The 13,743-nt window shown below is 46.2% G+C and overlaps 1 protein-coding gene across 5 annotated transcripts; it reads right to left on the reverse strand.

The window, feature by feature from the left end:
* Positions 1 to 1,362: 1,362 nt before the first annotated feature.
* Positions 1,363 to 13,536, reverse strand: IL21R (interleukin 21 receptor). Of its 5 annotated transcripts, none has more exons than XM_042828211.1 (9): positions 13,335 to 13,536; positions 10,423 to 10,497; positions 8,217 to 8,363; positions 7,896 to 8,092; positions 7,206 to 7,315; positions 6,635 to 6,812; positions 6,100 to 6,196; positions 5,585 to 5,666; positions 1,363 to 2,748 (listed from the first exon to the last, which is right to left on the reverse strand). In XM_042828211.1, the coding sequence occupies exons 2-9, from the start codon at positions 10,461 to 10,463 to the stop codon at positions 1,843 to 1,845; spliced, it is 1,758 nt and encodes a 585-aa protein (XP_042684145.1). In that variant the 5' UTR covers positions 10,464 to 10,497; positions 13,335 to 13,536; the 3' UTR covers positions 1,363 to 1,842. The 5 variants fall into 5 exon arrangements, with proteins under 5 accessions (XP_042684145.1, XP_042684144.1, XP_042684143.1 ...); XM_042828210.1 differs by having other exon boundaries at positions 7,206 to 7,357; positions 8,217 to 8,322; positions 13,335 to 13,535; XM_042828209.1 differs by having other exon boundaries at positions 7,206 to 7,357; positions 13,335 to 13,535.
* Positions 13,537 to 13,743: the final 207 nt, after the last annotated feature.

The raw sequence follows: 13,743 nt of genomic DNA on the forward strand, positions 1-13,743 counted from the left end.
GTCATTTTAGAAGAGCAAACAGCTGTATGATGTGTCTGTAGGAGGCAGTTACAGACAGACCATCAGCGGTGCTTCTGCCCAGTGCGCATTTGCACAGACACAGCAGAGCTTGCAGGACACTGCGAGGAACGCATCTCCCCAACGAGGAAGCAGAGCTGACTCGCTCCTCTGCTGCCTCGTTGAGGACATGAAGGGTACTTGCAGCACAGCCGCAGAAGACGGCAAAAACAGAAAAAAAAAAGGAGAGAAGGAACCTAACTCACTGATATCAATCACTCTGTACGCAGGAAGGCCAGAGCTATGGGATATCTCGAGGCAGTAAAAACAGTACAGGCAAACAAGCAAACCCATGTAGGCTCAACATGAGCACGACTGGCAGCACAGCTGCTGTAAGTAATCAAATAAGGGCTGTGGATGCGTAGAAGAATCTCCCACAGCACCCACCTGTAAAAGAAACAGCTTCTCTTCATTGCAAAGCTCCCTCTTGTTAAGGGAGTGTGCTGTCTGTGACAGCAATTGGAGAGCGATTTCTCTGTCCTTATTTCATCCTGTTTTCTACTCCTGATCCTTTGAGGAGGGGGAGTGAGAGAGAAGCGTGGAGCTCAGCTGGCCATCAGAGTGAAACCACTACAGGGAGCTGTGGGGTTGCTGAAAGTCTGGAGTAAAAGCTTGGGGAGAAGGAAGGGTGTTTATTGGTATTACAGGAACACACTGCTAATGACACAGGTTCTCTCACTGTACAATCAGCAGCCAAGTGCTTCTTGGGTTAGTAGCACTGTGCCTAGATAAGATGTGAGGTGTTCACATTCAGTATCAGTATCACATTAACTTTTTAAGACAGTTATCCTAAACAAAACAGGCAGAGATATGTGGAGAAAACAATCACAGATGCAGTGTAAATGCCACTTTCGTTGTAGGCTGTATGAGCTAGCAGAGATTGGTGAAGCTCTGTGCTGCTGATCTGTGAGCTGCAGCAAAGCCCAAGACAGGAGACAGAGCTGCAGGCACATCCAGGTGGTACAACATTCCTGAAACTTCTGCATAATTCTAATAGCTACTCAGCACTATAGTTAATATGCTTGGAAAACGTGTGGAGAGGTGCAGGATCAGTAGGAAGCCCAAGCAGAAGGAGTTTCTCTGGAATTACGTTTTGAAGATTTTTAATTTATAGACTCTATCTGCAAAGGCAAGCCTCATCCAAAACCTGAGGTATGATTTGTCTCTTGGATACGCCATTCCCTGATGATGAGGAATGTTTTTGATTATACCCCATGGACGGGGATGGATGTAATTAATACTTAATACAAACTTTACAGGTGTGTGTACAGAGGGGAGTGGTTGGAAAAGTAACAACACCTGTTGTTAGAATAGGGTAAGGGAACTTTAATGTAACAAACATACTTGCCATTAGATACGCTTATAAGATTCCATGTACATCCAACTCGAGTCATAAGAGAATGCCAGGGAAAAACCCTTTAAAGTTCTCTACTATTTACAAGCTTACTTTAAAAAAAAAGAAAAAAAAAAATCTATGTAAGCTAAAGAGCAATTTTAAAGGTACAGTTGCTTTTTCTTGTTGTGAAAAATTAAAGTCTGTAGTCATTATATAAGGATTTGACAAAGAATGCTGAAAGAAAATTAATCATGCCGGGTTTGATACAATGTGGACAGAATGAGTGGCAGTAGAAATAGACCTGTATCTCTCTGGATGTAACTGTTCTCCATTGTATGTAGTACAGCTTACACAGAGTAAACTCTGCTTTTTCTTCTGAATTTGGCCAACACTTTGCTTCTGGCACAGGATGGGAAAGGCTCTCTACTCTGCAGAACAAAATCAACTGCTCAGTTTGTCTGAGTCCCGCTGGCAGGGCTGTCAGCATGGCAGGAGATCCACTGCTTGACATAGCTCCGCGGAAAGTCCTCTCCCTCCTGCTCAAGAGAAACGGACCCACAGTTGGTCTGGCTATTTTGCTCAAAGTCACAGTCAACTGGACTCCCGCAGTCCGAGTCCACAAAGCCGCTGTCAATAGTGTCCAAATCTAGGCAGATCATGGGGTAACTGTCACCAGGCCTTGCACTGCGCGGGAAAAAGTCACAGGATCCTTCACTGTAGGACACACTTTCACCATCAGGAGAAGGTAGAGAAGCTGGATTTTCCAAATCCCACTGATTAGGATGCAAGCAGAGGGCTTCTAGGATGCTCCCCATCCCTCCTTCCACAGCCTCTTCAACTTTCTGGTGGCCTGGGGCACCTGCAGTCCTCAGGTGACCTGTGGACATAGTGCCTGAGGCCAGAATTTTGTCCTGTGAGCTCACGTCAGACAGATGCAAGGCACTGGATGGCATTCTGTCTTCGTCATCAATGTTAACCTTGGGGTAACCATTTTCTCCAGCACTATCTTCATCACCATTATGCTTTTGTTCCCTGTACATGCGGTTACAGTTGCACTGGCAGTTACAAGGTGTAAATTCATCAGCCACTGTCACAGTGTCAATGGACAAATGTCCATATGAGCGGTCCTGAGTCACACTGCTGCTGTTCACACCTGACAGGAGGCTGTCTTGGACTGGGGCGGTCAGGCAGGACACACAAGGCTTGCAAGGCAGATCATTTTTCAACTCCTTTATCTCCTCCTGTGAGGTGCAGTTGGAAGGACGCATGCTGAAAACTTCTAGGACTTCTGAAGGGACTATTTCCCATTCAAATAAATCAATGGTCATTTTCATATGGGATGTACCAACCCACTTCTGCATGAAAACACAAACAGAGAGAGAGAGGTTAGTATTGTCAAGTGTGAGTTTCTACAGAGGCGACTGAAGATTTTTGGTTTTCAGAGGCACCACTGATCCGTAATATCACCGACTCCCCTAAAGTGGTAGGGTATGAGATGCAGTTATTACAAGGAACAGGCAGTGCAGAAAAAATAGCTCACATAAACAAAATTAATCACCTCTAAGAGATTTGCATGGCTTTGCAGTTTTCCTCATGCTGAAACAGACAAAAAACAACATAAACCAACCAAAGAAGCTGCCACTGCCCATAGCAGCATTCCCAGTTCATCAGCCAGAGGTATCCCCCCTAAGCCACCATGTCTGCCCTGCACCCTTCTCTGGGACACAGTTTCTCTCTGGAAGCAAAGTCAGCTTCTCTACATGCAACATCTGCAGCCAGCACACACATAGCCCTGTTCTGTCACTTCCCTCATCTTAGCTGCTCATGGCAAGGCTTGACCTGATCTTTTGTGAAGATCATCTTTACCATGCCCAAAACTAGTCCTGTCTCTCACAGCGACAAGAAAGATGGACAGGGCAGGGGCTGCAGGCATCAAAGAGCTGTAGCTATTGCTTGGTGCAGATAACACTGGGATGACTGGGAGGTGTCTCACGTTGGATCTTGTCCTTGCATACCACCACTAGCATTACAGCACACACACTCTGCTGCCATCTGTCACACAGCAACAACGTGTAACAGGATTTTGGTGGGAAGGTTCAACCTCTGCCATCATGGGTCTACATATTAAACAGCAGGCATTTGTTTCAGAGCAGCCCTTGCTTTTGGGAAGAGATCATCTTGTGACACACTGACACCAAGTGTAGAAACTTCACTACTGCAGGAAGTACCTAATTATTCCAAATTATTCTTAACCTAAGCTGCAAAGAGCTTAGTGTTAAAGCTGTGCATGCAACAGGCTATTTGAGGGAACAGCAGGAAACTCCCTCCTCAGAACTGAGCAAGCAGAATATTTCCTATGCCCTCTTGACACGCGTTTGCACGTTCCCACCCAACATAAACATAAGAACCCACATACACTAAGTGGTAAACAATGTTCCTCTGCTTTCCCTTCTCCTTTTCTGTCTTAACAGTTCTCTGATGTTTTCACTGCTTCCTGTCCAACCCAGGTCTGCTCTGTGCAAGCATTGCTACTGTCATTATTTACAGACGTTTCCTGAGCACTTGCTTTGGTGCAGGCAAGATGCAGTTGAACAAGCCTTAATTGATTGTTTTTCTGCCTGCTGATAATGATGATGATAAAGATGACTGTTCACATATTAGTGAGGTCACCACATCCTCTTGACGCTGTCAGTTTCTGAATCTCGTGTGCTGCTTTATTCTGCAAATTCATTAACTTTCTCAGAACTGAGCTTTAGCAACACTGTAACTGACACTCATTCCTTCCCAGAAGCACTGACCAAGCAGATTAGAAACCAGCAGTAGCATCAGTCCCATCGAGCAGGGTGAAGCCACAAGATTCTCTGACAAGAGCACGGCTCTGCGCATGACAGGCTGGTTTCACTTCCACTATGAGTGCCATCCCTTAACTTTTAGGAATTCCCACACTGGGCTCACCTAGTCCTGGCTCCTTTCCTGAGAACAACCATGTGCACCAAAAGGAGATGCGAGTACCCCTGGCATGCAGATAAGGGAAGCTGTGATAGGACTGAAAGGGGAAGGCAGGAAAGAAAAGAAACAACTGCTGTAGTCTTTAGCTTAAGTGGTGCCCATGCAAAATTTGCCATTTAACCCAACTGCACACATCATCCACACAGCACCAGGAAAGGACACGATGATCGTCAGGGCCCCGCTGGCAACTCTCTTGCAGAGGGTCTAAGAAAAGCAGAAACAAAAAGCAGACACTGAAGTGCCTATGAGCAGTGCTACCAGCCAGCAGGAACAAAAGGAACTCATTCAGAAAGAGGCAGTGATCTCTGCAGTTCAGTGCCAGCACTTTCGCAGTTTTACAATGGCATTGGGGGTTCTCTTCAGCTTAATGCAAAGTCTATGGATACTCAATGTTCTTTACTTTTTAATCTTGACAAATCCTGAAAACCCTGTGAGTTTTGCAAGACACTTTGTCAGGTGAGCAAGTCTGACTGATGTTAAAAGAGAAGGTAATTAATGAGGGCTAGGCAAAGTTGCTCACTTTACAAAGATACTTCCTCATGGAGGAGGCAGCTGCACATACAGTGCTGTGACACAGCAGCTATTTCTCCCCAGAATTCTAGCCATCTTTCCAGGGTGATATATCTATATGTTGTCTGCACAAGTGACTCTCCAGCGAGAACTGCAAAGATTAATGTTGAGCCTGTGTTACTGCAGAGGCTGGACTGGGAGATGTGGCCTACAGCAAAACCTACAGTCCAAATCCTTGATGGCAGCATGAGATTGCAGCATGAGATTGCAGTCCTGATATTGCTTTGTCCATTCCCTTCACAACTAGAAACTTCACAGTTCAAATATGAGCTCAGCTCATCACTAAGACAGCATTTACAAGACATGAGCAGCACAGGCATAAAGACCATCACAGTACAGAAAACATACTGGAGGGCTCTGATCCCATGCAGCATTCCCTTGAGATGTTCTTTCACTTACTGTACTAATGAGAATCCCTTGCCCAGGAAATAATGTGGGGCCTTTTAGTTTACTTTTGTCAGGCTGCAGGTGATTCTGGGCAGCCTGGTCTAGTGGTTGGTGACCCTGCACATAGCAGGGGGTTGGAATGAGATCATCGTTGTGGTCCTTTTCAATCCAGGTTATTTTATGAATCTGTCATAAGCTTCACTTGCTTATGTAGTTCATTTATACCTTGAAATCTCCATTATACATCAGGTAAAGTGGTTTGAAAAAGGCAGATGGATCTGGGATGCAAGCGATCTTCTTCCACAAGCTGGAAAAGAAAAAAAGAAAGGTCTTGGGTTAAGCACACTGTCTCTCTGCAAGAGGGGAGAGGCCCCAGGCTTGCACTGAGTGACTTGCACCACCTTGAAAAGGGGCAGCAAGCCATGCCTGCTCCCATTTGGGCATCTCCAGACCATGGACAGGACCAGGAAAAACAGTTCAGGAGCCTGGAGGCCTCTGCTCAGTCCCTGTGCACAGTGTTCTCTTCCACCCAGCCTATTGAGAGGCATCAGAGCTGACAAAGAAAAGCAAGGCACTCTTGACATTACACCAGCTGGAGACTATACTTTGCTGGCCCTCACAAGGCCACAGCTGTATCTATGCCTGAAGGCACAATATGCAAAGAAGGCTGCATGTGAACACCCTATTTTTAGCAGAACAAATAAGGGGCATTTAAGTCCAGCTTCCCTATGGGCTCTTACCTCTGCTGCTTGGCCAGAAAGGTTGTGATTGAGGCAGTGATCACCATGGCAACAATAAAGAACAGCATCCACTCCATGCCTGCTCTCTGTGTCACGGCTGGAGAAAGAGACAAGGTCATTCAGACTCACCTTGCACTTTGACCGTGGTCAATAAGCAGCAGAAAGAAGACCCTGAGATTTTACCCCAGACTTTCTCTTAGAGACTCTGAGGCTGTTATGTGGGGACCAGCCCCTGTCCATGAGGTCAGGTATGGGTGAAGTTGGTCAGAGAGGATTCAGCAATGAAAGGAGCTGTGCATCACTGCTGCAGCAATGCCACAGGGCAGCTGGCAGCCGATGTGCTTGAGGCAGGTCAGCTCCCTGCGCCTGGGCTCAGTTCTCCTGCCTAGAGTTCATGGACCCATAAGCAAGCCAAATGCCTGCCTTTACCAGACTATCTAGCTTTTGTTCTAATTAATTAGATTTCAGTAGATTTCTGGTAGCATTCTCTGACACTGAGCAAACTGGAAGGACAGGGAGAGCTAACAGAACGTACCAGCAGGGCTGGTTTTCAGTGTCAGCCGGGAGCTCCACTCACTCCAAAATCCATAGTAGCCAGTGTCTTCTCGGGGTCTGGCTCTCACTTGGAATTCATACTCAGTGTTCCCCTGGAGTTCCCATGGCAGGATCACCAGTGTCCGTTTGTCTTCATGGACAGACTTAATCTTCTGAGTCTGTAAATAATTACACATCAAGTAGTCAGTGAGGAGAGAGTGCTCTCACCTTACCCTCACTTGGAGCCCTGCAAAGGAATCCCCTCATGCTGTCATGTTGTTTCTGTGGGCTATACTCTGGCTGCTCAGCAGCTGCCTGAGGCCCTGGGGGATTCTTCAAAGCAGAACAGGAGAAGCAAATGATCTACCTCTCTTCCCCACAGAACCTTGTACTTTTCTAACAGCTTCTGCTTCTCAATTCTTTTTATAGTTTTGCTTGTTCTTAGTCCAGGCAAGCAAAATAGAATCTTTTTCAAAACCTCAAGAACCCTTCTTCCACACCAGTGCTCCTGTTCTGCTAGGGCTGGTCCCCTCTTTGCTGGTACTTTGATGGTAAGCCAATATCTCACTTACCTCCCAGGTGTCAGCCCCTCTCTTATAACGCAGCTGATATTCCAGCTCCTCATTCAGAAAGTAGAAAAGAGGGTTCTGGTAGATGGTTTCCCAAGAAATATTGTAACCTTCTGTGAACACAGCAGTCAGATTGAATGGAGGCTGTGGTCTGACTGGGGGTGAAGACACAACAGTGTTACTCTTCACAACATCAGTGCAGATGCAAGAGAGCGCAGTATGAGGAAGGCAGAACACAGAGGGGCCAGAAGTGCCCTGGGGGGTGCAGCACTGCACAGCACAAACTCCTGCGCAGGCAGCACTGTGACATCTGGTGCTCTGAATGCCTTCTGTCCCTGACTCTGTTGCCCATCTCTGCAATTCCTTATCATCTCAGGAACCAGGGAAAATAGCACGAGGGCAGCTAGCTCCTGGGAGATGAGGAAAGCGGAGTTCTTTGTTCTGTTCATCACACAGGTCTCCTTTAGTCATAGTCACTTGCACAGTTGGGTGACTTTCAGCTCAGGCACAGTCATGAGGTGTTCTGCAGTTTATAATGGCAACAATAGGATCCCACTGTCCTGCCCAGAGGAGTGCACACTGAACACAGCTCCCCACCCTTGGTTGTCTTGCTCATTCCCTGCCCAGACTCCATCCTGGCAAATCGAGACAAGCTTAAACAACATACATCGAGCCCATCATTTTTGTACTTACTGTTTTCTCTCATATAAAAACTTCTGGAAATCACATGCTGCCTGTCAGCTATCTCTGTGACATCCACCTGGACTTTGATGTCTGCCAGCAGCTCAGTCATGTCCACAGTACAAATGTATTCTGTGTGGTTGGTGCTCCTGGACAATTCCAGGAGACTGCAGGCTGCCACAGTGTTTTCTGGATCGTCCTCATCAACCCTGAAACCATTAAAAAAAAAAACACCAAAGAAAGTAGTCCACTTCTATCACATAAACTAGTTGGACTGATCTGTCACTGCAGCAAAGCAGATTGCAATAAAAACTGTGTTCTATTAAGACGTACCATGTAGCAGTGATATTGTATGAACTGGCACCCAGGTCATTCCTCAGGAGGCAGGACAGGGTCTGCACATAGTCCACAAAACAAGTGAGGTTTTCACGACATGTGGCTGCAGGTTTGGAGAGAGAAAACACAATACCAGCTTCCATGCTGCAACAAGCAGAACTTGGTATCAACACACAGCCCTTGGGAGTCCTGATACATCCAAAGAGAACAGACTGCCCTGCACCAGGCTCAGAAAGCCTCCAGTCCTAGAGCACAGGAATGTTCCACCTCCAAAGGGAGGTGAACCCCTGGCAGCCATCAGTGATAAAGAAATACCTACTGGGAATGCTGCAGCAGCAGATGATGTACAGAAATACCAGAATGTGCCCAAACCGGGGCTGAATTTTCAAACGTCTCTCTGCCCTCTCTCACACGATCACAACCTAAGATTCGTGGCTCTTGGCACATTAAAAATTGGTAATTTAGTAATTCTTTCTTTACCATTCTCTCAGCTTAAAATTTTCTACAGTTTGGTATCTGCAGCATCAATGATTTTCATATCCAGCTCCAGAGACTTGGAATAGACTTCATCAAATGTTGGCAAAAAGGTATTGCAATTTTCCCACTATTATTTCCATAAGTAATTCTGATGCTGAAGTGACTGGCAGAATTTATTGATCACTTAAACTGAAACAGACTTCTGATGAGAACCTGAGAGGCAATTATGGAGATCATAGTGTTGTCATTGGGAAAATGAGCACACTTACAAGTGGCCACAAAACAGCATTTACTCTTTTAACAGTTCTCAGAGGCTGAGAAGTAAAAAGAGCTTCTGCAGATGTGCCATACAACACCCTATCACTCTGAGCATGGCACTGTCTATTTCAGCACTCAGATCCCTGTGCAAGACCTCCAGTGAAGCAGGAAGGTGGCAGAAAAAGAAGTGTGGGGATTCTTGCAGCAGCCTCTGTCTCCAAATTGTGTCCATGTGCTTTACTACACATTGCATTATTCAAATTACGTGGCTGTTATTTTGTTTCATTTTGACTTTTTCCTCTCACTCTGACTTCAGAATTCTGTTCTGAAATTTTCATTAATTTCATTTTGTTTCATTTCAATCTTAGCTCTTCATTCTGTGTCCTCAGCAGGCTGCCCTGAGCCCCCAGGGCATGCATTTCTTGCTTTGGTCCCAAACAAGATACTTTTTCTTCATTAGAATAACTTTGTTCTTCTAGAAGAAAGACAGCTGTTACCCCTGCTTTCTTTTAGAAAGGGCAGCAACTATTTATAAATTAATAAGCACTGCTAATTATCATTCTTCTATGCTATTATGATATTGGTCAAAAAGTCTACTACTCCTTGGCTGTCTGCACAATTATCTCTGCAAGAATTTGTTAACGAATTGAAGAAGAGGTCAAATTTTTACTGGTAAGGGAGTAATAAAAGGTTAGATGAACCCAATCGACTTCAGGATGAATTCCATCCCTGGCAGCTTCAGAAAAAAAGATCAAAGGATTTTACTTCTAACAGTAAGATCCAGCCTGGTCGACCTGCTAAACTAACTATTAAAGAAGTTAGTACAGTTAATTCCTCATGTTACTCAAAATTCGCAATACTGACATCACAGTATGGCAGAAGATACAACTCTGAATTCACCTCTTTCACTAATTCCAGGGCTCTGCCTAGATCAGCGTGTGAAATGCTGAGCTCACGCCCGTTCTGTGCAGATGCTCTTGTTGCCACCTTTTTCTGTCCAGCAGCAGCAGATAAGAACCAGCAAGGGAAGTGGCAGTGGTCATCTGCACAGTGCAGACCTGAGCAAAGGGGTTCAGACTGGGAGAGATCACTCCAGCGTCCGGTTGGCTTCCAACTGCGATGTATGCTGTATATCCAGCTATCAGCCACCAGAACGTTCCCGATAGCAAAAGTTTTGGGGAGGAATCCTACCCCTATGTCACCAGGAGCCATTTCAGTGCAAGGCAATAACTGTCTCTGCAGCATCCCATCCCTGTTGATGCCACTCTGCAATTTGGTTGAGATCTGCCCAGCTCTGCTCCCTCTCTTGCCTGTTCTTCACCTCCCCTCCCCGTGGAACCCTCTCCACTACCATCTGTCTTGTGCTTATTGCCCTGTGGCACTCTTGTGTACAGCCCTGCAGAGCCTGTGCCCATGACCAGGAAGGCAAGCCTTGTGTACAGCCAGGAATATGTGTCTGTGAACTTACTGTACTGGAATAAAAGGAAGAAGGAAATACTCTGGAGCCATAGTTTGTTCCTCATTTTGGTTCTGACTGGATGCCCTGAAAAAAAGCAAAAATCTGTACAATGAGGGGTTCAGCTCAGCCATCTGCTCATGTGCGTTGGAGGTTAAAGTGGAATTAATCAAGCCTTCATTTACATGTCTAAAAGTGAACTGCTTAATTTGGGCAAGGCATCTCAGCTTTCCTTCATACATCCCTCCCATGAGCTAAGGGTTTGGGGTGGGGGGCCTATGGCCATTATACAGATGAGTGACATTTCTGCTCTTTGCCAGCAGCATTTGCTCAGAGCAAGCGGAAAAGTGCCTGCAGCCTCAGCCTATCCATGCAACAGGAAGACACTTGGTTAAATGCTAACTCATTTTTTCCTTCATCAACTTCCTGCAATTAGAAATGTCTTGCAAATAGAAGTGACACTGTTGTGGCTTAAACCTCTCTAGAGTGCATTAGTCCAATAAACAAGTCTGAATGTCAGTGTGGGTCTGTATGGGTAGTACCTGTGAGAACTCACTGATTTGGACTCTGTATGTTTAAATAAGCAAGGGACATCCAGCTAAGGGACTCCACAGAGCCAGGAAGAGTAAAACAAAGAACAGTCTCCCATCTGTCACAAGAATAATAATGCATAGCACTCTTCTGGAGAAGACTGTCCTGATACACTTTGGTGAAAAGAACCTACAGGAAAGGAAGGTCTTCAGAGAAGGGTACAGCAAGATGTGTGTAACAAAATGAGGAAACAACACCAAATACAGATGACTGCTACACTTTCAGTGACTGACCCCGCAGGAGCCCCTCTGCTGACTGCAAGCCATGCTTGCAAGCAACAAGTGCCAGAACACTGCAAAACTTGGCCCTGGTTTGCAGCAAGGCACCTGTGAAAATGATGTGGAAGAAGCAAACACCCAGGTGCCCATCAGAGAGAACGCCAGCAACGCCTCTCCCACTTGGGGAATACTCAAGATGTTTAAAAATTTCCAAGTTTACTCAAATAATGAAAGCAAAATAAATTTAGCAGCCACCAAAAAGCCCCTGCAAACCACGTGAGATCTGAGACTCGCTCTCAAGGCTCTGCAGTGTCCAGATGAGATCAGCAGGGCTCACTCCGGCAGCAGCACCTCAGCTCTGCAGCAGGAGCAGTTGTGCTGCTGCTGCCCTCACTCCCTTGCAGACACAGAAAAGCAGCTGCTCCAGCTCACCAAGGAGCCCAGGCACCCTGCTTGTCTCCCTTGCCTGCTGTGAGCAGCAGGACAGAGGCTCTTTCTCCAGTTCTCCAAATATTCTCTGTGACTGTTGTCATTACCACCAGTCCCTGATAACTACGGCACAGCCCACTACTGAGCAACACCTGGGCTCTCGTTTACCCTTCCCCAACTCTTCTCTAAACTCCTCCTTCTCTGAGTAAGGCACCCCTCATCACACCATCCAAACCACACTCACCTAACTGCCCCATGGGAACAGTCCCCTGCAGATGGGAAGCCTCCTCACATTGCAGCATCTGCTTGCAATATCTTATCACAAGCTCTGTTCCTTGCAGCACATTCAATAGAAGAGCTGTACCAAATGAGTTGTACGTCAAAGCCTAGATATCACTAGGCCCAGAACAAAGCTGTGCCACCTCAGGCCTTCGTGTCCTCTCCCTGAGTGCAGCCCAGTGCTGGCTCAGGGGCTGCACTGATCCCTCAGAGCTGTGCCCTGCTGCACAAGCCCAACCTCAATGTCACTGCTTTGCCACACACCACAGCCTTGGTCTCTCTGCAAGCAGAAGCAGGCTGCTTGCTGCTTCTTCTTCAGCCAAGGCAGGAAGGGTTGGACTCCCATAGAGCTCTGCAGACTCGCTGCTTGTTTCAGAATTCAACTGGCAGTGCCCTGAGTGTTTTGCAGCCACAACACTGCTGTCGTTCTGCTTTCCTTCATGCTGCCAACAGAGGCAAAGCAATAAGAGGGAAGCCTTTGTTGCTTACTGGTCTGTTATTTCTTCTTTATTTCTTTTCTACTCAGAGAACAGGAAAGATTGAACAAGATAAAGTCAAAGCAACAAAGCCCAAGTAGTTTTATAGCAACATTAGCCGGTGTTATTACACACTGGAGAAAGGTTATTGTAAAACAAAGCAATTCAGATGGAAGATTTCTGGATAAGAGCAAAGGAGCAGAATAGGGACAGTTCCCTGCTTGTGAGATTGTTCACTTCTGAGCAGAGGGCAAAATGGCAGTAGGCAATGAGCAGAGGCAGAAACTTATTCCCTATTTTGTATTAGAGAAGCCCCTTCCACCCCTTTGTGATAATCATGGCATCATGTTAAACACAGAACAGCTTAGGTTGGAGGGGATCTCACAGATCAGACTGTTCCAACCCTCTGCCATGGGCAGGGTTGCTACCCATTAGATTAGGCAGCCCAGCGCCCCATCCAACCTGGCTGTTCTTAATAAAAGGTGATTATCCATTCATCTATATGCATACCCATAAATGACTCTGCAATGTTTTAAAATACATCATTGAAGAGGAGATGAGACCAGTACACAGACTTTCAAGATTATTTTTGCTTATTATTCCTGATATTTCCAAGCATGAGAAAACAAACGCCCCAGTTACATCCAAGTAAAAAGAGCGGAAGGTCTGCAGAAGTCTCTCAGGCCACCAGCTAGATGCAAAAGAAAGTTTTCTTCTCGAAATCTTCATTAGCAACATACACAGCTACCTAATCACAATGCCCAAAGAAACAGAGAGGCATCAGGCTACTCCGGCTGCCCAGTATGAGGCAACATGAATGACATGGGGCACAAGGGCCACATCAGCAAAGGGAAAGATTTACAGTGAGGGCACAGGTATCAAGCAGGAGCAAACTGGCAGCAGGGAAAATTGATGGGAACACGGACATTACCTTGCCCCGTCCTTTCAGCTGTCCATGTCAGCCCTCCAACTCTCCCCCAGCCGGACTGGCCTGGCTAAACGGTTACTGGAACCGCAGACACTGCATGTGGGAGATGGAGAGCAGGTGGCTCTCATCAGCACTGAGTGAGAAAAATGCCCGGTGTGCGCACCAGGAGCCGTGCTGTATTGGAATACACAGCGATAGGCGGTGGTTGACGTCATCACTGTATCAGTATTACTGACAGAAGGATGTGGTGAACACAGAGGAGGCAATGAATTCAGGTCCAGGCTCCCACACATCATTTATTACTGTATTGCTCTTTTATCTTACTTTTATGTGAGAACAAGGTGGGAGAGCAGATAAAGCAAACTTCTAGGGCTTAGATCTAAAAGGTCATGCAAGTCACTTAGTGGGGTTG

Source organism: Centrocercus urophasianus, unplaced genomic scaffold (assembly GCF_019232065.1).
Source record: "Centrocercus urophasianus isolate 14NV4802_14NV808 unplaced genomic scaffold, USGS_Curo_1.0 seq_29, whole genome shotgun sequence".
NCBI classification, from domain to species: domain Eukaryota; kingdom Metazoa; phylum Chordata; class Aves; order Galliformes; family Phasianidae; genus Centrocercus; species Centrocercus urophasianus.